The 27579-nt window shown below is 33.4% G+C and overlaps 2 protein-coding genes across 3 annotated transcripts in view; both read left to right on the forward strand.

Annotated features, from left to right (window-relative positions):
* Positions 1 to 5879: 5879 nt before the first annotated feature.
* The window catches only part of LOC113502131, a 194204-nt gene continuing 172504 nt past the window's right edge, over positions 5880 to 27579 (forward strand). For both annotated transcript variants that reach the window (XM_026883510.1, XM_026883511.1), the window contains exon 1: positions 5880 to 6145. The gene's annotated coding sequence lies outside the window, so the exon portion shown is untranslated. The remainder of the gene's footprint in view (positions 6146 to 27579) is intronic.
* LOC113502099 lies at positions 20864 to 24018 on the forward strand. Its single transcript, XM_026883479.1, has 2 exons — positions 20864 to 22297; positions 23848 to 24018. The coding sequence occupies exons 1-2, from the start codon at positions 21038 to 21040 to the stop codon at positions 24016 to 24018; spliced, it is 1431 nt and encodes a 476-aa protein (XP_026739280.1). The 5' UTR covers positions 20864 to 21037.

The raw sequence follows: 27579 nt of genomic DNA on the forward strand, positions 1-27579 counted from the left end.
GGTTTTGGAGGTTTATGAGGACATTTTTGAAAATGCTTGAAAGAGGTTTCTTAATTTGGATTTCCTTGTCCAAATTGCATCAATTAAATTACAGAATTACTTTAACGTAATAACTTCTAAATGTAACTTCAATTTCGAAGAACCTTTCTATTATACTGCTCTATCAGGGCAACAGAAAAGCCGAAACTAAAATTAACCGTTTTCTTCCTCTAATTTTGGCTGTGAGTCGTAAATTAAATGATTTATAACTCTACATAATACCGGTCGGTAATAAATACAGTCAGTAGGTCGGTACCGCCACTGCGCATGCGTATAAGGACTTGGTCCCGTTACACGTTATATGGACTACCATTGAAGGACTGAAGCAGTAGACATTTGAATCCATTAAGACTGGAAAACAACGCACAAGCAATTATGAACCTTATGTCTTTAACTAAGAATCGATATTTGTATATTATAGTCATGTTATGGTAATTTTTATCAATCACTTATATGATAAATATCAGTATTGACCACTATTATTGTCAAACAATGATTTAATGTTTACCAAAGTTGAATCAACTCTTGAAATTCTAATGGAATTTCCATAATTTTATGGTTTTTGTATTGGCTTTTCTTGAAGCGAAGCGTGAGTCACTGTTTCCCTATTTGCATAAGAATAAAATATGTAATTGATTGAGTAGGATGTTAAATTATATGCATACTATTGAGCACACCTTAACTGACGGTGTATTTATACGAATGGATTTTTATTAAGATTTTTGGCAAGGGCCCCGGCCCCGATTCTGCTATTTGCAAGGACTAATGAATGAATGGAAATTGTAAGCTTTTTCCAACACAATGATTAGTAATTCAGTATGAGGTGGAACACACACATGAATCTCCAATTATTGTGTTGGCAAAATGCTTTTTTTTTTTTTTTTTTTTTTTCAGCCATTACTTTCCCACTGCAGGGCAAAGGCCTCCCTTAGGTTCTTCCACTCAAAATGCTTTAGAAAATATAAATAGTTTCTATCCGTTCTCTTGTATCTATATTAGAATAGTGCTATCCGCTATGACTGGTGTTAAAGTATGTGCAAGCTACAGTTGCGAATTTCATTCATTTTCAGTATCGTTTTTTGTTTTAGCTTTCTTGAATTTATCCAGTCTAAATTCAGTGGTGGTGGGGTTTGACATTTATCACCCAAAATATTGGTATACAATAAGAAAAAACTCACGAATGTGGTTTCTTAAGGTAAAAAATCGCCATTTTGCATTTAGGTAAGATATCGCAGTTTATTTGATTTGATTTCGAAAATATAATTTATATTAAGAGGAAGACTGTTGATGTGTTATTTAATAGCCTTTTTTGTTTGTTTGTCTGTCTGAGAATCAAGTTATTACCTGTAACGGGTCTATAGTAATCGAATACTGGTTGAAATTACTTTACGGGCCTTTTTTACACTGTGGCGCCATGTTATGAATGTTACAGTTACAATTATAATTTATTTATGAAATAGATTTTTAATGATTGAAATAAAAAATATGAATGTCTGAAATATTAATAGTATACAATAAACGCCTTATAAATATAGCACATATGCCACCGATGGAAACCTAGGTGCACCTAGAGTCATTACTGTAACCTTTAAAAATGTTTGGATAACGGCCTATTGGAGATAATAGTTCGCCATTGTACATATTGTACAAATTTTGATTTTAAGACACATTGTAAAGAATAAACCTGTTACCTTCACTAGATATAATTGTTTGACATATTCGATAAAATTGTTCAACGATTATTCTTGGCTCACACATTTCAACATACTCGCTTCGCTCGAGGACTGGTCACCAACATTCGCCGTTTAAAAATAACATTTTCGGCCCAACGCGCCTTTCAAACATTAGAGAACGTAACAGGTAAGTTTTTGCTTGACTTGTGTTAAAAACTGGACGCAATTTTAATTAACGGCTCGGAACAGCGAGCTCTAGTAGGACACACATCGGCCTAGAATTTGTGGCAAAATAAGATTCGGATCGGCCAATGAACTAGAATATGCGTTATGTAATGAAAATGAATTTGGTTTACACTAGCAACGATGTACAGCGTTGTTAAAGCATGTATTATCTATGAACGTGTGTAGTATTGAATCAATTTTAACTTAAAAGAATATACTAGGGAAACTCCCTAGTATCCCCTCCCTTGACAGTTCTTCTTGGGAATGATAAATTGAAACCGCGTTACTAGAGTCGCTACTTTGAGTACTTTGTAGTTAAAGGTTTCTTAAGTATTGTCTTTCTAGGATTGCTAAAAGAAAATTTCGATTTTGGATTTTTATAAACAGACATTAACGTGATGTTTCTAATTCTCTAGTAGGTACATATAAAAATATTCAATATGCAAGGGATTTCGGTTGGCTGCCATTAGGGATGATGCCTGGGTATAAAAAGAAAAAAATCTCATTAGTCTGTCAGTTAGATAATTGAAAAGTATGAGACACGTATTTTTTTCCTTTTTCAGAAAAACTAGAATTGACAAAGATTAACTGCTCTAAGGTTTAGGAGAGGGGGCTTGTGACGTAACCATATGGTAAAATTTATACTCAATCGTGACGTCACGCGTAAGTTTCATCCACTGTAATTTGGTCAATTTATGTTTGTGGGACAAATAAAAAAATACGTATACATTATTATACAAAAAACTACAAGACGGACACTGCAAAAAAAATTGTCATCATCCCAATTGTTGATGTATGTTAGAATAAAAGTGGGGGTTGATATAGAAATTAATTGGGTTGGAACCTTATTTAGTAAAATTGTTTAGTTTTTGTGGTATGTGTAAGAGATGTCTTAATAGAACTTATATATGAAATCAAAGAAAGGACGATTTTCCAGCACTTCGGACTGCATGAACCGATGTTGTTCATTCTTAGTTCATTTAACGTGAAATGACTGTCATTAGGTCCCATAAAATTTTCATAATGTTTTATTCAGTGATTTTTTATTTGATATCGGTTGTATGTATCTATTTGTTGGTCAATAAATATATTGAACTGATTTCTCACTTATCTTTGACAGATCAGTTTTAAAATTACTTACGACTTCAAATCCTATTTCTAGTATTTCGTGTACCTACCAGATTTACGATAGATGATCTAATATTTATACTACATTCCGAAACGAAAATAAACACTACTCATGATTGGGTGACAGTTGTCATAACAACGAGTTAAACTATCATATTGAATAGCCGTTTGCAAGTTTGCAGTATGCAAAAATTGCAGTTTTTGCAGGTCTACATAATTCATTTGCAATAGATAAAAACTCGCAAAACATCTCTGCAACATTTGGATCCTATACCTTAAATTTATAAATAATTGTAGTATGTTGTTTCTATGTACCGAAATAAAAAAATATAATAATTAAAGAAACAAGGGTAACTGGTGAATTAAGGTCTATATATGAAAGTTAAAATAAATCCCCCGCGTGTTTTTCTAAAGGATCTCTGAACCACACGCTAATCCGTCGAGTGTTCGTATCTAATTACAGAGTGTGAAGCAATTATATCGAAAGTCAGTCGCTAATAGCAGCCACGGTCACTGGACGAGGAAAGTGCTCACTACGACTCCATGCGATTTCTTTTCACGGGTTATTTGAGTTTGGTTACAGCCGTCTAATTACTGACATGATGACACCGCCCTTCTAAGTGGCAAGAAGGTTTGAAGTGGTAACTTTCAGTGACGGAAAATGAGCGGTAGTACTTACTTCTTTGCTCTGTAGAGCCATTAGGGCTGATACATGTAGGGGCAGCCGGATTGTCTGAAAAAGTTGCCGTCGCCGCGGTACACGAATGACAAGGGAAGGGACATGGGTGGGTTTTAGTGAGTAGGAGTCTGACACTCTGTTCGCTCAACCCAAACTGGAAGGAGTCATTTGATGACTTCCCATCCAAAAAAAGTACCAATAAATGATTGATTATTGGATGTAATATGGATTTCGATCGTGGAATCTATTTTTTGAATGTTTAGAATGGCCATAATATTGCGATGGCATATTGATCATACGAGAACATTCCCTATTCAAGAAGTGAAAAATGGAATACTGGAAGAAATATATAAAAGAACTATGTGATGAATCTAAACTATCCAGGGCTATCCAAATGCATGCAAAAAGAAACCATGTAATATCTATCCAGTCGTAGAGTGCAGTAAATTACACGCGCACAACAAAAATATATTGATAAAGATTGACCTATACCTATATCCAAAAAATTGATGTATCTATATTTTGTCCTTACAATAATTAAGAAAAACATATATTTTATATTTACATCAATAAATAGTTTTTTCTCATTGTTTCAATTATCCGATTTGAAGCTGCAATTTTATTGAATCGACAAATTGTTCGCGATATTACTAACAAAATACATGCCACGCATCCAATGAATACCTACCATACCATCTCAGTACCTACTTGCATCTTGTAGCATTGACTTTGTAAAAGCTCATTAAAATCACGTAGTAGGCGGGAGGTTGGTCCGGAGGTCACTACAACACATAATGTGTTACAACTAGTCATTCAAGTAATACAGGATTAAGATATTTCATCATTAATTAATATTTGACAGTTAATTAGAGTGACATTGATAGTGTGGAGGCAATGACTACTGTTTTGTAGAAGTAGTAAAAACATATTATTAAATTCTATTGATGTTACAATTTAAAAGTGGACTAGGATTGGTATAATCAAATTTAAATCGAACGCGTTTATTCGAAATAGGATTTGGCAAAAGTGTGTAATGTATGTTTATCTTTTTCTCTATTACATCTTCACGCCCGTACAGATGATCCCATTTTGATGGAATTTGACGTGAAGGTAGCTGAAACTTTGTATCAACACGTACTTTTATACAATTTCGTCAAAATACATGTTGTTGTGATATCCGGACTGGCAAAGCCGGGCGCAACGGTTAGTAAATAAAAAATATATCTTCAATTAGTGCGTCAATTGTATGTACTTATAAATTGTATTGTATGTTTTAATAAAGGTATCTTTAACTCTCAACTTTTATTTAGCAAATACTATTTCAAGATCGTGTTTTGTGGGTAAATATCACTATCTCTATCAAAGATCTTAAGACACGAGATTTTTGAATAATTTGTGTTAAGTGGGAGAAAGTTAAGTTCAGCATAATTATGTTTGTTTGGTGAGCAGGCAACGGCGCGGGCGCAGATGGGCCGGTTGCATCAAAACCAGACAATTGCGTTATATATCCATCTTTGATGTTGTCTTGCAAAATATGTATGTGCGTTGTGAAAAAAAGAATTGTTGATAATTTTACTGCATAAGATTGGTATTTTGGAGACATATTGTGTTTAGCTATTTTCAAGCTATTATTTAAAAAGGAGGACGTTCACAAATCGCCGGATTTGTTTTTTTTATTTTTGCGGTAGTCCTCAGAACTTCGGACTGCATGAACCGATTTTGTTATTTGATCCCATAGATTCATCGAGTGTGGCTCAGTAGAATATTATTTAGAATTGGGCTAAACTTAGTGGAATAGAAAAATTAAAAATAAGTATAATGGATTTGAAAGAGTAATGTAAAAATAATTTGAATTAATATTTTTACAGGTATATTGAAGTGAAAACCTATTTAAAAATAAATTCTTATTTAGCCCTACCATAGTTTGTTAATTCGCCGTCCCCCTTAAAATTTAAAACACAACTGCATATTGAAAACCGTATTGATTTTTTAAAAAAGACAGCAAAATCACAGCTGCAAAAAGCCATTAAAAATTGAATTAATCGTTTATTTTCTAAAACTTACGAAAAATATTCTAAACCAGCTTTGTCAGATTCTATGTCACCCACTTACGGCCCTGTGGGTGAATACAGGTGCGCGCGCGCAAATAAGCGGCACACACCACGCCGTGAACACGCATCATTCGCGAACATCACTATACCATAGCATTGAAAGCAAATATCAACCGTAGGTTATAGTAATAAAGATCAATTTCACTTGTAGTTTTATAGTAAATTTTACTTTTCGCGAGTTCGAGTGATTTTCCGACGGTTTTCCGAATTTTTCGTGTGATTTGTGAACGAAAGTGAAGTGACTTGTGTTTATTGGAAATATTTGAACGTTTGGGATACTGGATATTATTGTGAGTATTTTCTTCTGACATGTTGAATTTAAATAGGTATCCATTGGTATTCAGTATTTTTGTAAAATTACTGCTTAAAATTACACCTGTAAATAATTGTACTATTATACTAATATTGTATCAAGTATGTATTGTAGTCAATTTTTTTTGGAAATGGATTCAAAATTGGATTGGTGAAATTTTGAACAATACAACCTTTTTTTATATGGTGTTATTATGAAGCTGTTGTTGACAAATCGACATAAGCATTAGTCTTACTGAGGGATCATTTTTTCTTCCTATCAAAATTTCCCTTTGGGCTATGGAGGGCATGGGCTCCATCTAAAACAAGACATTTCATAAGATTGTAAGAAGAAAAAAAGTGTTTCTCCCTTAAAAAAAATAGGGGAATATTAAGCTTAAAAAGGAAGGTAAAAAACAGAATGAATAAACATTACCTACACGTACGATAGAAAATGTAGGTAGTTAGAGTTAATAAGTATTCTTCCGTTATCTTAACCATCTGATATAATATTTAACATGCGAACACTATGCATAAAATTATGAAAACTATGCATAATTATGATTTATTCATTACTGTTAAATTATGCTAAGTCCCAAATTCCACCGAAAATTATTATAATGTTTGTTATGAGAAAGTTTCTAAGAATTTCAGTTTGAAATTATAATTACTTGTTTGTAAATGTATTTGCAGGTAGGTATTTACGAGTATGATATATTATATTTATTAATGTTTTTAAATATGGATAGTAAATTTTATTTTTTATCTGATAACTTCTTAGGTGGACTGTTGATGGTGAGATTTCTTTTATAACTATCTTCGTATATAAGTGATTATTCAATGAAAAATCAAATGAAAAGAGCAGAAAATATTCAATAGTTCAATTAATATTGACCAATTGAATTGATTAGCACGCTGCATAGTTATGGTAGTTTGTAAATGTGATCTTTATTATGTTTTTTTTTATTCTTTACTGTACCCACATGGCAACATCAAAATATTGGTAAAAAACAATTTAAGTTAGTAGAGGTTGTAAACCTAATAGTTTTAAAGAGATTTCAGTAAATAACGGCTAAATTCATTATTTTTTAATTAACCTATCAAGTTTTGAAACCGCAGCTTAGCTAAAAAATCAATAGCTTATTTACACGTCTATGTCAAACAAAACCTTATTTTAAATACGCAAATAAATATTTTCAGATGACTCATACTAGTTCAAATGTAGTTTCAGAACGTGTGAAGAATATTTTTAAATAAAAACGACCTCGGATAGAATCCGGCTGATCTAAGGACCTTAAACAGAATAGATTATGCTAATAAAATATAAATAATGTAATCTAAGAAGGTTTTACGCCAAAATTGAAACTTCTTGGTCATAACTCTTTTTAGTATTCAACACTTATTTATTTTACTGTATTCTTTTATTTTTTTAATATATTATGGAGTTTATGAGTCATTGTTTAGTTCGGATAAGCACTACGTTTTAATCATAGAAATCTAAATAATAAGGTAACATTATTTAGATTTCTATGGTTTTAATATTTATAGAGATTAGATACAAACTATATTTCGTTTGAAATAGGAACAGTACCGTTGATCGATTCAAATTTGTTATTTTAACTTATCCCGCATAAATTATCATTGGTTGGACAGTGCTGACAATAGAATTGACGCAGACCTAGCATATTATTTTATGTGACGCTGGAATTGTCAATTCTGCTTTTTCGTTTATTTATTGTTTGGCTATTGTTGTTTTATTTCATAGCCCATTAATGATATCATATATATTTCAATACAGTTCATTTTTCATTATATTTTTTTTTATAACAATACGGTCCAACAGAATTTAACAAAAAATGCAAAAAAATATCTTTGAAAATGATTCTTCTACAAAATTTCTCACTAAAACAAATCACAATTTAAAATGCGAACATCAAATTACCCAATATGACACGGCCTCAAAATTATAGACACCTCATTCGATACTGCACAGGTACTTTAATATTCACACGATATTTTAGCATATGAACGTTTTCTTTTCCGCATCAACTTCTCTATACTCATCATCATTACGATATGACACTTGTTACGTGTCATCGGAAGATACACATTACTCTACCATTGAGCCGGGTTATGTAAACAAAGAGGGGCTGCAGACAAGTCACATTGTCATTTTTGATATCAAAAAGTTTTTATGTCAAGGAGAATGTTAGCCTCTTATTAAGGCTTTAGTTGAGCGGTTCAAAAGAGACACTCTAAGGAAGAAAAACCGGGAAAATAACAATTTTCTTAGTAAATTAGGAAATGTAAGTTTGTAAATAATAAAAAAGCAATTTAGGTAAATAAGAAATTGCAGAAAAAATATGATCGAATTGCTCAAAAATTGTAACTGACAAGTCGAAATAACGTCACTTGCCGAAAAGGGCAAGTGACGTTATTTCGACTTGCCATTCGAATTCCATTCCTGTGCATGTCAAGATTTATTCTTCTATTCCTATTCCTAATCCTTTTGTTCAGTTACAGATTAGAAAAAAAAGTTCGTGTTCTTGATTCCTATAAGTTAGGTATGTGAAGAAATGGAGCGCGACTATTAGATATGTGCGTAGTTAGTTAGAAAATGTAGACTGTGGCAATTGTGCGTGAGTTGTATTAATTAATATAGTTTTAAATTATGTGATGAATACAACCTACGAATTTTTAAAGTAGGTACATTGATTTTTTTTTATAAATGTAGTATAAAGATAACGCTTTGTTGTTGTCTCGGATCTGCTACTAGTGCGAGGTCTCTTACCAAATATTCAAATCTTTATATTTCTTTATCTTTAAATAATGATTCCTGCACTAAAAATGTAATCCCGATCTCACGAGGAGTTTTACAAACATTGAAGTCGCATGTAGAGCACACTCAAATTCTCAACAAGCAGAAAAGGATCTCTATCTGTTTTGAAGTCCAGATAACTTTTAAATTCGATTGTTTGTGCAGAGTATAATATCCTTGGACTTGGCTTTTGAGGAGAGTACCAGATCGATCTGAACAAGCATATGCCAGCAAGTGGCAGGCACATCGACTAGTTCATGGGGTTCAACCATTTATGATTGAACCCCAGAACCCGCACAACCACAAGCGGCACTATGAGACGTATAGGCAAAAACTCACTCAAATCGCCAGCTTGGTCTACGCCACTCTATTTGGCGTGGTAACTAGATTTACTAGCGAACTAGGTTTACGTTCATTCTATGTAACCTTATTCTGCGTATTGTATCCTTTGATCAACACTTACAAACTAATCGCCGGTACTCGGCACTTAATTATTATTTACTATCAAACTTTCGATTGTTAATGAGTGATGGATCAATCAGCGAGTGATTAATACATTAGATAATGATCAACAATCCAATCATTACTATTAGCTAACTGTGTGTAAACTGTGTGTATGTTTGTCAGCACAATTGTTGGTAAAGCGGATTCGTTCTACTTTCAATGAATATAACTTCGGCTTATGCTATGGTAGTTTTCATTTTGTTATGTAAAGGTGTACAGAGTTAATTAATCTTCAATACTGTTTAAAGACTTTTCCTTTGTGGATCCTGTCGGACTTGGCAGAAGTCGTTTTTTTTTAATAGTGAAAATAAATTTTCAGGAATATATAGGTTAATCACACGCTTAAGTCTCGCCGCTTTTTTTACGTTTTAATAGTATAGATAAAAACGTATACATCTTGGTTTACTCTAGTTCCAATGGTCAGAAATAAAAAACATTTTTGATACATTTTTTTATGTGTATTATTTTGTGTGTACCAGTAACACCAACTCCATACATTTTTAATACCAAAACCATTCAGAAACTGTTAAGAAAACAGTTTCATTTTATGAGCTGTTACTTTTCTTTTTTATTACATTTCATATTTACGTAATTTCTATCAATTTGGTAATAGTAAGTACGGAAAGTAAAAGGGCCCAAATACGTGTACTCAAATTAAATTGATATAGAAATGTGTTGAAAGCCATCCGTTATACGCAGTTGCATTATCTATATCTATATACTAATATATAAAGCTGAAGAGTTTGTTTGTTTGTTTGTTTATTTGGACGCGCTAATCTCAGGAACTACTGGTTCAAATTGAAAAATTACTTTTGTATCTAATAGACCATTCATCGAGAAAGGTTTTAGGCTATATAACATCACGCTGCGGATAATAGGAGCGAACATACAATGGAAAATGTGGAAAAAACAGGGCAGGTATAAATCATTACTTATCTTCTAACCACGCGGACGAAGTCGCGGGCAACAGCTAGTAACATATATTTGTGAACCGATTGTATAACGTCAGGAAATGTTCTTAATTTGAATTGAAATGAACTAGTTTTGTTGAAATTATTAATGGTTTATTTACACACATCGGAAGATTAATTGTGTAGCTACTGATTTTTACATAATACAGTAATTTGAATGGTATTAATAGCTCTACATTTATCACCTAGTTAGCAGTCTCTTCTGTCAAATTAAATGATTCACAGACACATATATTTACAAAATGTATTTTATCTATACTGTAGCAGAGTAGAAATTAGATTGTCAAATTTTATATTGACCATTGATTCACTTCATCTCTTTCGTTTTATACATCAATTTTTATTTATTAAAAAAAAAAACAATTCTTCTGATGTTGCATTCTTTATTCATATTAATAAAAAAAGAGACTTAAACACGCTTTTTATACATTACCTAAAAATAAACCCCTGAATGAAGTTTGGGTTTAACTAAACATTCCACATCCTATGTAATACATTAAGCCGATCATCATCACCCTATATTAAAATTACACTGATTCGTTGTACGCTAAGCTGATAGTGAAATGATCTCATCGATAAACAATGTCGCATTGTTCACGTAATTACAGGAAGTCATGTTTGTAGAAATTAATAGACGAAGCCTTTCTCCGTTACACAAGAGACGTTGGAATTCAATGAATATTAACTCGGAGTGGTTTAGATTTTCGTGGACCAGTCTGCAAGTTGACCGGCCTGTTGGTCTAGTGGTAAGTAGCCCTGACTGCTATGTCGGAGGTTGCGGGTTCAAATCCTACCCAGGGCAAATTTCTGGGTGATGAGGAAGATAATTTTATCTATGTCTGGGCGTTATTTATCTCTATATTCCTTACTCTATACTATTTCTAAAAACATACATATTTCGCAATTTGGCGTCCAAGATTGTTAATACTAATGCCGTGGTATTTTTGTAAAGTATTTATAAAAAAAATCAATATTTCAAATAAAAATTAAACTAAAGTTGCTAGAAAAAAACATACACGACCAAAAGTGATGGTATCGAAAACCATTGCATCAATGATGAAGGCTTTCCAAAATAATGAGCCTATTAACAGAGTTAGGTAAATTTCGTATATAACAAAATTATAAACATTGATTTCATTACAAAAATTATAATAATTACGAACCAAACCAAACATTAGTAGTAGTACTACACACTAAACTTGGACCTTATCACAACCTAACAAAGTCGAAAATACAAATCACTTACGTTGCCACTTATGTTAAACTGACCATGCATTTATCAATTATTTTCAATGGTTGCCTAAACAGCTAACGATGTATAAGTATGGTGTCAAAATATATTACAAGTAAACAGTTAAGTGTCGAATGTAACAGTCGCTATGGACCTTACAAAATGACCGCGAAGCTATGTAAATATTCTAGCTACTATGGAAACTCGAATACAAAAAGCATGAGAAAATTTCTCACTTTTTTCTCGCTTAGAAAATTTTTCTTTTGCTTTTTTGTAGAAAGTCAGCATTCAGATCAAATATTGAATGTGAGATTTTATGTATTATTATTAACGTGGGTACTGCTAATGGAGTATTCGTTATTACTTTTTATTACATTTAAAGACACTTTTAGTGACTTTCAATACATGGTATTGTACACATTAATATTTACCGATAACATTACTTGAAAACTTCTGAATTAAGTTAATCCTATAAAGGCACCTTTGTACATTATTGCTATTCGCGATCACATCATAATTCATACAAAAAAATCAATAGTTCTTTCCAATAATCATATGATCAACAGGATTTCTTTTTACACGTATTGAGTTATAGAATCATAAAAAGTGTTTCTAGGAATTTACGTTCGAATCTAGTTTTTTGTTTTCAAATCACGAACAAGACTTTAGTAACTAATTTCACGATCAATGTTTACAGTTTTACGATTGTTTTCAATTAAGCCCGCACGCTTTTTAAGATAGTAAAGTTCTTGCTTTCTATACTCATAACATGATTTCTTCATTACAAGTATCTTAACCACATATTAATTTTGTCATATACAACTTTTTTATTGATTAATCCATCCTCCATTTATGCTCAATGATTACATTTAATATTTTAAAAAGTGAAAAATAAGTGTTTTTAGAAATTATGAGTTTTTGTCCCATAGTAGGGCCCCTGGAGATATCATAGTTTGACGAGTATCTGTATGTAACTGTTTACTTAAGTTATTGAGTTTGCCTCTGGCCCGCCTTTAGCAAATAATAAGGAACCGAGGTTAATCTATGTTTTGAAATGTCAAATTTATATTCAAGGATATTTTTTTTGTGATTTTTGTAAACATCTGAAAAGTAATTGGTGATGATGTGAGTTAGGGCTAGGCATCACAAATAAATGACGAGAACTATTATTATAGAGTAGAATAGAATTCGACAATAATAAAATATTTTTATCTTTTAAAACCTAAACTTTATCTACCAATAATAAACAAACTCAAACAATGGTTTGAAGTGAGCAACAGTGCGATAGCATACTGTAGGTACTACCACATAGCATACTACCGCACTGAAAATAAAACAGATTAAAAACAAAACAAAAAAAATAACTTAATCATATACCAAGTGAGCAATCAAACAAATCTTAACTTGACAATATATATAAATTAACATCTGACATTTGAATAAACAACAGTTGCACATGACGAATTAGAAAATTGTACGAAACTAAAACGTAGGAATGTACTAACAGATGCGCTTGCGCAAGACCATCGAAAGTGACCGGCGATGAGCTGCCGTGACGGGTACCGTCAGCAACGGTACACTATACATGTTTGCGAAGGTTTTTATGTACTTTTTTGCTTTTTATTTTTGGTCTAGCTGTGGATAATGGCTTTTAGAATAGCGTGAATCATGTTGCATTTTTTCTTGCAATTAGTATTGGTGATTGAGGATTTCTGCATCCAAAACGATTGGAGTATGTTCGCACCTGCGATTTTAATATTTACTTGTTGATTATTGGCTTTGAAATGATATTTTCAATCTAAAATGTTCAATGAAGTGAGTTCAATGGAATCCTTTGATTGGACGAGAATATGTACGTTTTACTGACTTCTTCCTATTCAAAGTGAATAAAAGCATATTTGCCAATGAATTAATGTTACTAAGAATATACTTGAAATTTCCGTCTTAACGTTTCGGGTCCAATCCACAAGGACAAGCTCCAGAAATACTTTTCCTGAGTCTTTTTTGAGACTAGAATAGACATACCACGCCCAAAAGCGGAAAATGGATTGATAGCTCGTAAAGTATCTACATGCATTTTGCGTGTTCGTTCGTTCGTGCATGTTTCTGTCATCACATTCCAAAAATACTGCCGTATTGTTTTACATTAAGTTTTTTTTCATAAAATTTTCTTGAATCCTTTTATTTACAAGTAGGTAGAGCTAAATATTTAAAATAATCTTAGTCGATATAGTTTTCAATTGGTGAAAGTGAAGTATCTACCTACTTCCCTGATCTAGATAGCTTGTATTATTATTATTATATAAAATTAATGATTTTACCAATTACCGGCCGCTAGTAAAGTGCTTGAACATGTTACAAAATTGATACTTTATTACTGCTTAACCGACAATATAAAATAGTACACACTTGTGGTTTTGATACTTCCTCAATTGCTTCTGGTTGTCGACTGGCGTTTATGAAAGTTTATTGTCTTGTCATCAATAATGTTGTGTGTAAGAAATGCTGGTTTTTACGGGTTCTTTACCTAAAGGGTAAAATAGGCACCTTTTACTGAGGTTCTTCCGTCTATCCGTCCGTCGGCTGTATCTCATAAACCGTGATAGCTAAACAGTTATTTTTTTTAATATTTAAATATAAAGAAAATGTCCTGAATCACTGAAAGACACTAAGTAATGTCCTGTGATAGTATTTTCGTGCACGAATACTTTGTGCTGCAAGTAACTTACATACGAAAATAGTTTCACTAACTTTCGTTCATTTTTATGGCTTCCAAAAATCTCAATATTACGTCATTATTCGTATAGCTAGCCATATTTAAAATCTAGAATCTGACACGATTGCCTAGATTTACATTTCCGTTATGTTTTAGAAAATAGACATTGAATAATTTTACTGTAATTTTATGCGTTTTGGTCTATGTATGTCGTATTCAGCAATGATATATTTTCTTCACTGCCGGTATTTTTTCGCATTATTGATATGTTCTTGGATCGTTTATGTCTTATGTTGATAAAATATAAAGTATTTTCTGATGCTCAGAAAAAAATCTATTAATAATTCCACGTAGGTAACTCGAATATTTAATATATATATTTAATCCTTGTCCACTAAAAACACATAGTTTCAAAATAAATTTTCAATAAAATCGCATTTTTATTCCATTAAATATTTATTTTAAACCTTGCGTGACTTGGCGCAATAAAAAAAAATATATAAAAAAATTACTAAATGCAATTTGCATCGCTCAAATTCTATTACGGTTACGGCACTATTCGTGTCACTACCAAATTTTCCCCGAGAGCACTAGGTTTTCAGGTTTGTCAGGTCACACGCGACTGTTTCGCAGTCAATACGCCTTAACGAAATCGGTCGAGATCGCAGCAATTTATTTGCCATATGCACATATTACATGTCAACAATGTTTTGAAAGCGAAAATTTGCCTTTATTAGGTGATTGTGCACTTTGTGAGATGATTATTGTAAATGTTGATGTAATCTTTGAACGTCTTTTGTTTTGAACAAGCTTCATCGTTGTATGTATAAGTGTATTTAATATCGTTTAGAGGGGTAAATATTATTATGATATTAACCTCTTTTTAAGATTATTTTTTGAAATTTAAATACGTGTTTAATAAAGTATTTTTATACCAATTACTTATAGCACGTATTCGCTTAGATTATAAATAAATATTATTTCAAATTCCTGAACCAGATGCTTCAACAATTATAACCACTTTTATGTTCTGTATTTTTTTTAACTTATACCGAAAATTGTACATATTATAGGCCAAGAGTCCGTACAGAAAACGGTACTTTAATAAGCGATAGTTTGCAATACTAGGTCATATCATCTACTTAAAATATTTTAACATACGTTCATAATTTATTACGCAGGATTACAAGTATTTACGAAACCCACCCAGTAACATCCTTTCCGTATAAAAATCAGCCTTCATTTCCTCCAATAATGATGCAATATGTAACCAGTTTACATAGATCTATCAACGCTAATACATGTTTGATAATAGAGGTCGAGTAGTATTGGTCGTGTATTATATTCCAATCATGGCTAGATATTTAGGTATGTTGTGAATGTTAATGACGGCACACTGAATTGGCCTTAAGGGCTCTCTACGTGCAGTTATTTGAGGGTAATGGTGAATAATTTGTAGGTGTTTTTAGGATTCCGTAAATAATATTAAAAATATTTTTTTTTTTTGGCTCCGCTGTCTATCCGACCGTCTGTCACTTGGCTGTATCTCATGAACGGTGTTAGCTAAACAGTTTTATATTTCACAGATGATATCTAACTATTATTTCTACAATTAAATTTCAAATCAAAGTCGAAGTTAAGTAACGGTTAGTAAAGTCATAAAGATGAGTGCTTTTTATTTTGCAAATCCGAATTTCTTTAGCCTATTTGTACGGAACCGTGAGCGTTGCAAGTCCGACTCGCACTTTACCGTTTTTTCTAGGTATGGTGTCAATGGTAGAGAAGTATTTTTTTAGTATCGTAAAGTTCTCATATTATCTATGGCAAAAATTACAAGTAACTATATCATTGTTTTCTTCTAGCCTGTGTCCTACAATTTGGCAAATTCCGTCAAAAAACAAGTTATGACGGATATATATATATTATTTTATTTCTACGTATTAGAAATTGGGCAATGGAATTTGAAATAATTATAAAAAAAATAAGTCCATTAGGAACTTCGTATTAATGCATAAAAAAACACTGTCTTATTTATTATCTTCTGGTTCTGTTTTACCTACCTCAAAAACAAATGACTTGAGAATATAAATATACGGAATCAGCAAACACCATTAGCATGAATTAGTTTTTAAAAACCAGTGCTTTTTAAATTCCATTTCAAGTCTCAAACCAGTTCTAATTAGTTAAATAATACAAAAACAAATAGATCTAAATCATTTTCGGAATCTGGTCTGAATCCTATTTGTTTAAGAGCCAATGTTAATGACCTATTAATCACTTCATTAATTTGAAATTAGCAAAGAAACTACCAGTTTTTTTTACTTGAGACATCTGCTATTAATATAATCTGGGTATCTATGTATCTATCTATCTGGGTTCTGTACAAATAGGCTGAAAAAAGAAAATAAATCGGTTTACTCAACTAAAGTGATCCACAAATACTTGTCCTGAGTCGTATAAAATAAACATTTGCTATCATTCAAATTTATGACCGTAACAACATTGCTTACCCTCGATCATTTGTAAAAATGTGTACTGTCTAGGTATCACGGTTAGATACAGCCTACTGATGGACAGACCGACCGGCACACAGTCCCTTAATGAAAGGGACCCGTTTTACCCTGTGAGTGCGGAACTCCAAAAGCTTTATATTATATTTACTAGCTGTTGCCCGCGACTTCGTCCGCGTGGTTAGAAGATATGTTTTATACCTGCCCTATTTTTTTCACATTTTCCTTTGTATCTTTGCTCCTATAAGTTGCAGCGTGATGGTATATAGCCTATAACCTTCCTTGATGAATGGTCTATTCAACACAAAAATATTTTTTCAATTTGGACCAGTAGTTTCTGAGATTAGCGCGTTCAAACAAACAAACAAACAAACTCTTCAGCTTTATATATTAGTACAGATACAGATTTATTAGTTACCTGTCGATTTACAAGTGTGAAAATATTTGTTTCCAACTTGTTGAATACTTGATTTATGTATATAATTATTTGTGTGGTCCAGCGTCTTATAAGACGTTGGATTTGAATATTAGGCATTGTAATAAAACCAATACTAAAGTGTTTGTTTTTTTTTTTTATAAAAAAGTGGACAACTCTAAGGACGAAGTTAAACAACGTTGTTAGAGTCATGATGGATGATTAGATTTGTTTGAAGATTCCTGTCTCTTCGTCCTATTTGTACGGAAACCTAGGTATTGCAATTCCGGCTTGTGGACGACCGATTTTTTATTGTTTAATTATTTTACTTGGTAAAGAGAAAAGGAGAGGCCTTTGCCCAGCAGTGGGATCAAAAGCAGGCTATATATATAAAAAAAATACTACAATCATACAGGTCAATTGGAATTCGATTTCTGTAATTAATCTTTATGATCTTGTTCAGCAGATACTTAAATTATGTTAACGCGCGTAAAATTAAAACCTCCTTGATATAAAACTGTTTTAAAAAGTTATATGTTGACCAGGCGCCTTGTCTCCATAAAATTAAGTTTGAACTATGCAAATTACTCTCCAATAACACGTAACAACAAAAACGAAGAAATAATTTACTTTATATATACATTAAGTTTATCTTCCGTATATAAAACATATTATGCGATCAATGGCCTCCAATTTGCGAGGATATATTCAGAACACCAATAAATATTTAAATGGGCAAAACCTGTGCTAATAAAGCAGGAGGTACTATTGCCACCGCAGAAGGGAGATAGCTTACAACACTATACTTAGTGGCATCTTGCTTTCATAACGACTACTATCCAAGCGACTACTATGGTAAATAATGTAGGTAATGAGCTCTCAAATGCATGACAAAATAAAAAAAAATTAATAAAACTACCTACGACAAACAAAGCCAATCGAGTATATTTGCAGAAATTCGGTTATTCTTCCCCACAGATTTTAAATTGCTCAACTTTTCGGGAGCTGTGATGCCACAGACAGACCGTCAATCTTATAACACCCCCGGGAGTGACGGGGGTTGAAAGTTACATTTGTCGACCTGTAATCTCCAGACATTCAAATGTTTTCTATCAACTGTAACGATTGTCGAAAACATTGTGGATAGAAAACCAGTTGTGGAAGGGAGACAACACGTTATACTTCGTATATCGGTGTGTCTCTCTCTTACACAACTACACTGATATTACGTGGCAGTGGTATAATGTAGCAGTAGGCCGCCTGCTCAGTAAGGGCACGATACAAATTTGCGCATATCTGAGTAATAACGATGTCGTTATTTTATCACTTTCGATTCGGTAGGGTCGAGTATAGTGACTGAGTCATGGCGACCACTTTCTTGCAAAACTTAAGTTACTCAGCGCTTGCGAAAGGGAATTCTTGGATATCATTTTGGTAAACGTTGCGTAAATTTTGTCAAAGGGTCTGTTTGTGTTTTTAAGTTTTAGTGCAGGTCTTAGGGACTTAGAATCTATATTTTTTTCAACTTATTTACCGTACAGATGGCTATGGGGCTAAAAACTTTTCGAAATCTCTTTTGCATTGAGTTTGGATGGCACAGCCATAAGTGATAAATAAGTATTATCAATCCTCGCATTTCTAATACTATTTGATATAATTCGAATACCTAATGCAATCAAAATAATATTTTTTCGTATTTCACGAGACGCATAATTGCAGGAAGTTGGTATTGCGTACAAATATTTACCAATATACGTTCGCATTTCTTTCTGCATGGTAATCCAAATAATTGACTTTAAAATGTACATACAGCTGGTAGCTACAATCAGCAAGAAAAGCCGGCAAACACAGTCCGATTAAAAAGAGCCAGTATTTTTCTGGGCATAGAAGAATGGTGTTAGTTTAACATCGTTGTTTTGTATGGAGGTTTTTTTATTAACAACTGCATTAGGGAATTTTATTGTATTGCGGGGGGTTCGACAAACATTCAATACACTCACAAGATACCTAGACTCACAATAAGCATTCGTGGATCACACAAATTCTTATTCTGCTTGGGGATCAAACCCACCACACTTATACACATACGTAACTGTCACGAATTCAATTTTATTCCATTTCCGAAGATTTGACTGATTCGACCTTTTTTGCCGACTGTACGTGTATCAGCAACTAGCGTTACGGCTCGAGTATCTGATTGATGAGTTTAACACTACCTAATACCAAATTAATTGGAATATCGCTCCAATATCGTGCGTAGGTAAAAGGTCCGTTTGTAAAACATATAATACTAGCTTTTCGCCCGCGGCTTCGCTCGTGTCGATGTCGGTTCTATCGCGTTTCCAAGAGAACTCTTCAAAAGTCCGGGATAAAAACTATCCAATGTTCTTTCTCAAGGTCAACTCTATCTCTGTACCAAATTTCATTAAAATCAGTTCAGTGGTTTAGACGTGAAAGCGTAACAGACAGACAGACAGAGTTACTTTCGCATTTATAATATTAGTAGGGAAGTAGGAATTATACATTTAATCACCAATGTTTTGTTATGATGCAATTTTGTTTCATGTTATTATTTTACCTCTTGATATCCTATGGTTGACTGGTAGAGAATACCTCAGGCATTAAGTCCGCCATTGTACAAATATGGTATAAAAAGTGTAAATAAATAAATATTTTGTAGGAGTATTTTGTAGGCTTTCGTTTAACCTGAAATTTTGCCTCGTGGCAATGCAAATATTATGGAACGGTTTATGAACATTCTAAAATTCTTGCAGTACTTACTTGATACCTAAGTATTCCATTATGTCATTCATATCGTCGCAATTCATACTTCGCATGTGTCCCTAGACACGCGATACCGCTACTCCAGCCAAACGTGACCGGTAGTCCTTTGTGCATTAAGTATGATTCGAATAGATTATGAACTTATGTGTTGCTATGACGTCACGGGTATATTGGTATTCTTCTAATGTGGCTACTGCTTTCAACTGTCTATCAAAGCTTTGTACTACATTCCAGTACTTGGTAATGTTCTGGATGTTCGTGGATATGTTGAAAATTTTAGGTCGACTGTCATATAAATTTTTGTGTTCTTGGCAGTTAAATTTCCGAAAACTTCCTCAAATGCTTAATTTTTCTTGATGTTGATCCTACATGATGTTCCTACGATGAAAATGTTTGTGTACAGTCGCAGATTTTTGGGCTGTTGATAACCATATTCTTTCGTAAATCGACCAAAACCAATAACTAACAAAAGATTTACAATGTTAAGATTTTGTAAAGACAAGCCTTTAGGAATATGGGATATGGGACACAATGGACCTAACCAACCTAATTTACGTCAATAGCTAATAAGGCTGATAGCAATCATTTAATGAAATATTGAACATCAATGATTGTAAATCATTAGTTCAATAGTTGAACAATGGACAAAATTGAACAGTAAATCTTGGTAGGCCCATCAAATTATTTTTACTAACGACAGCAAACTATAGAATAAACTCATATCGTCTGTTCAAAGTGACCTTGTCGATTTTATCAATTTGTTAGATAAAAGGCATAGCATTAAAAGCCTTTAGTTATCTAAAAATAATGTTATTACTGCATTCAAAGGGTATACTAAAAGGGTAGGTAATGATTAATGTTACAAACTTGTATATAATGACAAACTGTCCTATTGTGAAGCCAGAAATTTTCTGACTGAATGTGAAACCAAACGGAGGAGCCATGTGGAAAATTCTTGTATTAATTTTGATGACTGTGAATCTTAGTATAGCAGCTGGAAGTACTTTAATAGAAATTAATGAAGGATACGACATCGATCAGCTGACTAGTTGTGTCATGAGGTTAGTTAATGATGGAATTGACTTTAGGAACATGAGCAAACACAGGGACGCGACCGTGGTCAACGATGTCGGATATCTCAAAGTATCCGCTTTCCACAACGAGGAAAATATACGATTCCTTTCTAGAAAGTTCGCGTGGGAGCCTGAAAACATTAATTACAATGTCCTTTACATCATATCATGTAAAAATTATCAAGAACTTGATTGCGGGATAAACAATATGACAACAGACCCAATGTGGAACCCCACTGCGGATTTTATTATAGTCATGCAACATTTAGAAATGGAGAATTTGGAAAAAATAACTTTTATTCTTCGTAAATATAATGTTGTATACAATGTTACTATACTTACGCAGGAAGACGATGACTACGCTATTTATATGTACAACTTAACGTCATCAAATCATTGTGCGCAAGATTACTACCTAACTTTAGCATCTCGGTGTTCGGTATACCGAGACATGAGCAGTTTGCCTTTTCTGAAAAAAAGCGTAGTTCGCAACTGTAATTATAAACTGATCACCTATAATACATGGCCGTACGTGAATTTCGATTCGAAGACCAAAGGAATGGAGCAATACATCATGCACTTATTCCAGAGACGCACTGGAGTCAATCTTGAGGTGGAACGTGCTTCGACAACGAATAGATTTGGTGAAATTGAAGAAGGCTTAACTATAAAGTTGGTACAAGATATAGTAAGGAATGAGGCGGAAGGTGTTTTTGGAGGGCTTACGGTCAGGCCCTTCTATACTGGGAATTTTTCATATACGTACCCATGGAGGATCGACCATGTATCATTTATTCTTCGTCACGCAGCTATGATCAGACAGTGGGTCGGGGTGTCAAACGACAGTCTGATCACCTTTGTCTTTTTAGCTTTATTATTTGTATCATTTTGCGTAGGAGCATCAACTTTAACACTGTTCCCTAGAAAAGAAAAAGACACTATTCGCGATATTCTGATGGTTTTCGGATACTTCTTGAACAAGAGCATGACCCGGAAAACGTGTCCCGGGTGGTCTCGGTCAGTGTTAGCGGGGTCGCTGTTGTATGCCTCCTTCATAATTCCATTCGCCCTACAGACGAACATGTGCAGCGTGACCACTCAGCCCCTTCGAAGTTATGAGCCACAGACGGTTACAGAGATCCTTAACTTTCAGCCTCTCCTCAACAGCGAGTCCTTAGAAAAAAGTGTTTTTCACAACCACATCAATTGTGGAACCAAATACAATTGCCTACTAAGTGTCCTAGCCGACAGAAAGTACAACAAATTTACTGCGATGTCTGATTATCATTACTCTTTGTATAAATACCAGTTAATTGATAGATTTTGCAACCCAGCCTTGTATAGATTGAAAGAGCCATTAAGAAAAATACATAGAATATTTATATTTCGTCGTGGTTCGATTTTGCTTCGCCCTATGAATCACTTTATGCTTGAAGTGGAAGCTACTGGCATTCTTAACAAAATATTGGACGACATTTTTGATCGTCAGCGTAAACCCTGTCCTCCTGGGAGACCACCTGCAAACGTTCCGATTAGGTTGATAGAGCTTCACCCTGTATTTATTATACTTTTTAGTGGCTACTGTTTGTCTGCGTTGGTATTTCTATGCGAACTGAGGTGCGGAAGACGACGGAAGCAATGGGAACATTAGTAACGGTAATAATTGGATTAGACTGCAAGCACTTGAAAAATATTATTCACTACAAATAAAGTTCTTGGGCACTGTGTTACTAGTTTTTATTAATGAACCAGTCAATTATCTGCTGTCGGAATCCTTATCCCTTTGATTAAAGAGGAATCCTATTCTTCTTTCCATCCTATTTCATTTAATTCTTTCCTAATTTCTTTTTTTAGCTACCAAAAACAACTTTTTCTTAGACGCTAAAAACGTAGTTTCGGAAAAATAATTCATCACAACTAAAATACCGCTAACATTAATGTCAGCATAAATCACGACGGCATTTACAAACAACTATGTAGTTGCAAATAATGAAATTATACGAAATTGTTAGACTAAGCTGTGGCGACAACATTTATCATCAGTCCGGCTATTGACTCAATACCACATTATTTTGTTAATCAGGTTAGGTAAGGACCGGTTGGTTGGTGAACCAAGAATTTTGAACATAATTTAATGGATAAAATGTCTATTATTAATTTCTTGTTGATGTTTGCCGAATCTAAAATACAACATTATTTTTATTTACTTAAAGCCGCTTCAGATTCTTGTATGTTTTGTAGACCGCACTGAAAAAAATAAATGTGATAGACTTTAAATAAAACTACTAAAACTTTATTTATTTAACAAAGCTGCAAACAATATAACACCACACAAAAATGAGCAGAATGTGACTGATGAAACAGCGCGGTTAGTACCAAATAAAATATTGACCGAAAACCGAATATCTCGTATTTTCGTCTTTATGGCAGTGTGGCTAATTGTTTTACATCGAGACAACGGCTTTGAGTACTGTTTAGTACCTGAACAGCTTGATAGACAAACGTTGCGCCACCGAAACTAGTCGGGGTTAGTAATTGTAGTATGTCTGGAATGCTCGGTGCCTAGGTTTTGTAACTGTGCTTTAATTGCTCATGTGAGCTGAACGGTGTGTATGGACTATTTCCATTTTACTTTCAAGAGCATAGTATAGACGTCCGTAATGTTTGTTTAAATGAAAGGAGGGGGGGAAAGTAGAAGGCGAAATGGACGAGAATGGAAACTTGAGACCCATCATTGGCATCATCATCAGCCCATCTCAGTCCATTGCTGGACAGAGGCCTCTCCCGTTTATAACCATACTATATCTTCAGCATTCTCTCTTCAGTCCCTGCCCAATGCTCTACAGTTGATATCATTGTGAGACCAGTTGTGGCTAAATTATAAAGAATGCATGTACTGAGAAGAAGAGTAGAAGTGAGGAGTATGCTCCGTAATTACTTCTTCAAGCCCTTGGGATTATGAAGTAGCCAAAGGCTTGCGTTTTGGTGTACTGTCTATTTATACAAAAATTAGCTTGATTACTTTGATTTTGATAGTTTGATTAGATAGCAGTTTCATACTCACATGACTTACTACTACTTAACATAAAAATACATTAAAGTAAGCGTGCGCAACGTATAAAACCATATTCTAATGTAAACACCTTTCCAGTTCCATCAAGAGCTGCAAAAAGATAAATCAAAGCAGATCATGGCAGTGAAACCTCGTTAGCATATTAATCACTATTTTACTTCACATGTAGAACGATTAAATCACTAGAGTATATCATTACGTGAACGCATTATTTCATTGATCGTACGCGTCGGTATTTATTCAGATATGCGCAAGCGACGGTACTTCCATCTGACATATTGGTGTTGCGTTACGTCAAGGAATAATTTTACGTGATTTGTTTTAAATGCATTTTTGTTTCTAAATATAAGTACTTGAAGTGTAAACATTACTAATTTCTGAATATTTGCACGTACTACATAGATATCAAAATTCATAAAGTCGCAATGTGGTTTTTGTGTAGAAACTGCGAATGATCCTCTTTTATAAGCATAATTATGAGTTTCGCGTAGTTGGCATACAGAAATAAAAATGAAATTAAATAAAAGATGAACTATTTTAATAGGTGTTAACTAAATTGAAAATACCTTATTTTGTAACAGCGTAACCTAAGTATATTAAATTACATTCACAACTTCACAGCTACTATTAAGTCTCTAAGGTGCGTTTATATGAATATTTTATAAGCGAAAAGTGTTTCAACGGATATGCAATATCATACGACTTCATACTAGTGTTATAAACCTCTAGACCGTTTTGGGCCTCAACATTAACAAACTTATAAAATTCGCTATCGGTGTCGCTAGTATAGCTGTCATTGCCTACTGAACTGTCAATTGAAAGTTTAAAATGTTCGACGGAATTTTAGTTCGGATTTTTGCCATCTGCACAGATAACTTGGTTTTTCTTGGCATGATAATTATATGTAAGGTCCATATGAGTGAGAGGTCAGACGGGAAATTATGAAATCTGGTCCTGCTTAATACAGAGGTGTCGTTCCGTTTGAACATGTGGGCGTGCATGTTATTTGGTATTTGTTTTTCGGTTACCTTTAAACGACTCCCGCGCTAAGGTATTTAATCCTTGTGTCGCGGGGGGTTTCACAAACATTCAAGTCACATGCTCTAGACGCAGGATACAAAGGTATGTGCTGGAAATTAAGATTGGATCGACTTCTTTTGATATGGATTGGATCACGATGTATAATATAAACTGTCCACGTTTATACAGCCAGTAGGCTCCTGAAGTGGTTTGACATACCCTTGAAAAAAGCTTATGCTGGTTTCCATACGATGTTTTTTTCTTACGCGTATCTAACTGAACCTTAACGCGCATGTACAAGTAACATTAAAGAGCAGAAATTATTTTTAAATGCACATAATAATATGATTAGAAGGATATTATACATATAGCATGTCGGATGAATTGTAGATTGCTTGGTGTTGCGTGATAAAATAATTTATATCACGAGTAAATAAAATTATGATCAATTCTTAATACTCGATTTATTGATTTCGGGCGAAATAAAGTAGAATTACTGTGCCAATAAATTAAACATAATATAAGTATACTTACAAAAAAAATAGTTCAGTGAGAGAATAAAAATTGCTTAAACTAGCGGTCGTCCGTGGATAGGAATCGGAGTAGAGCATAATATAAGTCACCCTAGTTTTTTAAGTCTCGTAAAACGAACCTCATGTTATTTCTTATCCCTCCAAATACAAAGTTCCATGATCGGCTAAGTATTTTTGGCGTGAAAGTTTAACAAACAAACTGATATTCGCATTTATAATATTAGTATGGATCAAAACTTCATGATAACTGACTAATGTCTTAAAGTTTAAGTATTTGCATACATATTTCAATACAAGATCATTAATGAAAGACGAGCTTTCGACACTGACGAATTAATACAAGCACTTGGTATGCAAATTAGGAACGCACTCGGTTAGTAGGTCACAGAACCGGTTGGGCTGGTACTAACGCCCTGATAATGCGATGGTACTTTACGATAAGTTTTTTTATTTAGGTGTTTAATTATATTGATACGTGTGAATATTGTATCGATTTGTCTCTCAACCTCTGGACAAATTTCCATTTTTTTGTCTCCCTTTTCTTTCTTCTTTAGTTGATGTTAAACCTGCTGTCGAAGTTTAAACCACCTGTAGGATTTTGACGTGGCTCAACACGTCCTTGAGAAAATGCCTCCTTTTTCTCTCTCGACGATGTCCGGGCAAGCACGATAAATCGAAAGGAATTAAATCTGATTTGTAGACACTAAACTCAATTGTTACTGTTAAAGTTCGTAAAAGCAATAACCAGTGCTAAAAAAAAAACACTATTTCTCCTATAAATCTGATACATATGCTTTTAAAAAAATGGAATATGAGTCTCTGTATGTTGAATCCCTCTCATGTAGGGTTACCGATTCCAAATACTACTTACATTTGAATCCAGGTTTCCTACATTTTTTCAACTTATGTTGAAGTTTTAGGAAAGATTGAATTTGAAGAACAAGCTTGCAAAATCATCTTATTTGTAAGAAAAAATCTTCGTTGCTATGCACGCCAAAAAATACTAGTTATATTATGCATAATAGATTATTCGCTTATTTAAATAATGCAGTTCTCTCTCAAATTACTAGAAGCTTTCATTCCGGTATTAAAGACGTTTAGTGGCTTTCGCTGTTATTCGGGTTTTTATATTCGTTATAAGTTCCAGACTGGAGTAGTGGGTTCGTCCGTAAATATATTTTTTTGCATTCAACATTTTGTTTATTACATTCATATATAGACATCTTATAATAGAATATCTATACATATATGCATCTTATAATTATTTGTATGCTGGAGGTAGCTTTCCGGTTGTTCCCGAATAAAATAAATAATATTTCTTGAAAACAAACCTCCGCTGCCAAAACAGCAAAACAATTCAGTATTATTAAAATTTACACAATACGCGAAACGTACGTATTTTACAATTATACATAATGTAACATCGAAATGTATGTCAGTGCACAAGTTGAGATGATTTTTACTACTTCAATACCATTTAAACTACTGCATTTTGAATTGAGACGGCACTACATCACGTATAGCTTTGTCTCGCTTCCACAAACTAAACGCCTATATAGAGATGTTCATAAGGTTTCTAAGCAATTATGATCTCAAAGTGCCCGTAAAGTTATTGGTTTTTCTAATGTATTATGATACTAGCTGTTGCCCGCAACTTCGTTCGCGTGGTTAGAAGATAAGTTAGGAATTATTGAACAGAAGCCCTCGATGATAAATAATTTTCTTTGTCTTTGCCACATTTTCCGTTGTATCTTCGCTCCTATTCGTGAGCGCTCCTAGTCGCAG

Source organism: Trichoplusia ni, chromosome 16 (genome assembly GCF_003590095.1).
Source record: "Trichoplusia ni isolate ovarian cell line Hi5 chromosome 16, tn1, whole genome shotgun sequence".
Lineage (NCBI taxonomy): Eukaryota > Metazoa > Arthropoda > Insecta > Lepidoptera > Noctuidae > Trichoplusia > Trichoplusia ni.

Excerpts from the sequence above, each read along its gene's own strand:
- LOC113502099 (XM_026883479.1), top strand. The coding sequence starts at position 21,038 with ATGTGGAAAATTCTTGTATTAATTTTGATGACTGTGAATCTTAGTATA. Across the intron at positions 22,298-23,847 it reads GAAGTTATGAGCCACAGACG|GAGGGGGGGAAAGTAGAAGG; the intron begins GTTACAGAGATC and ends TTTAAATGAAAG.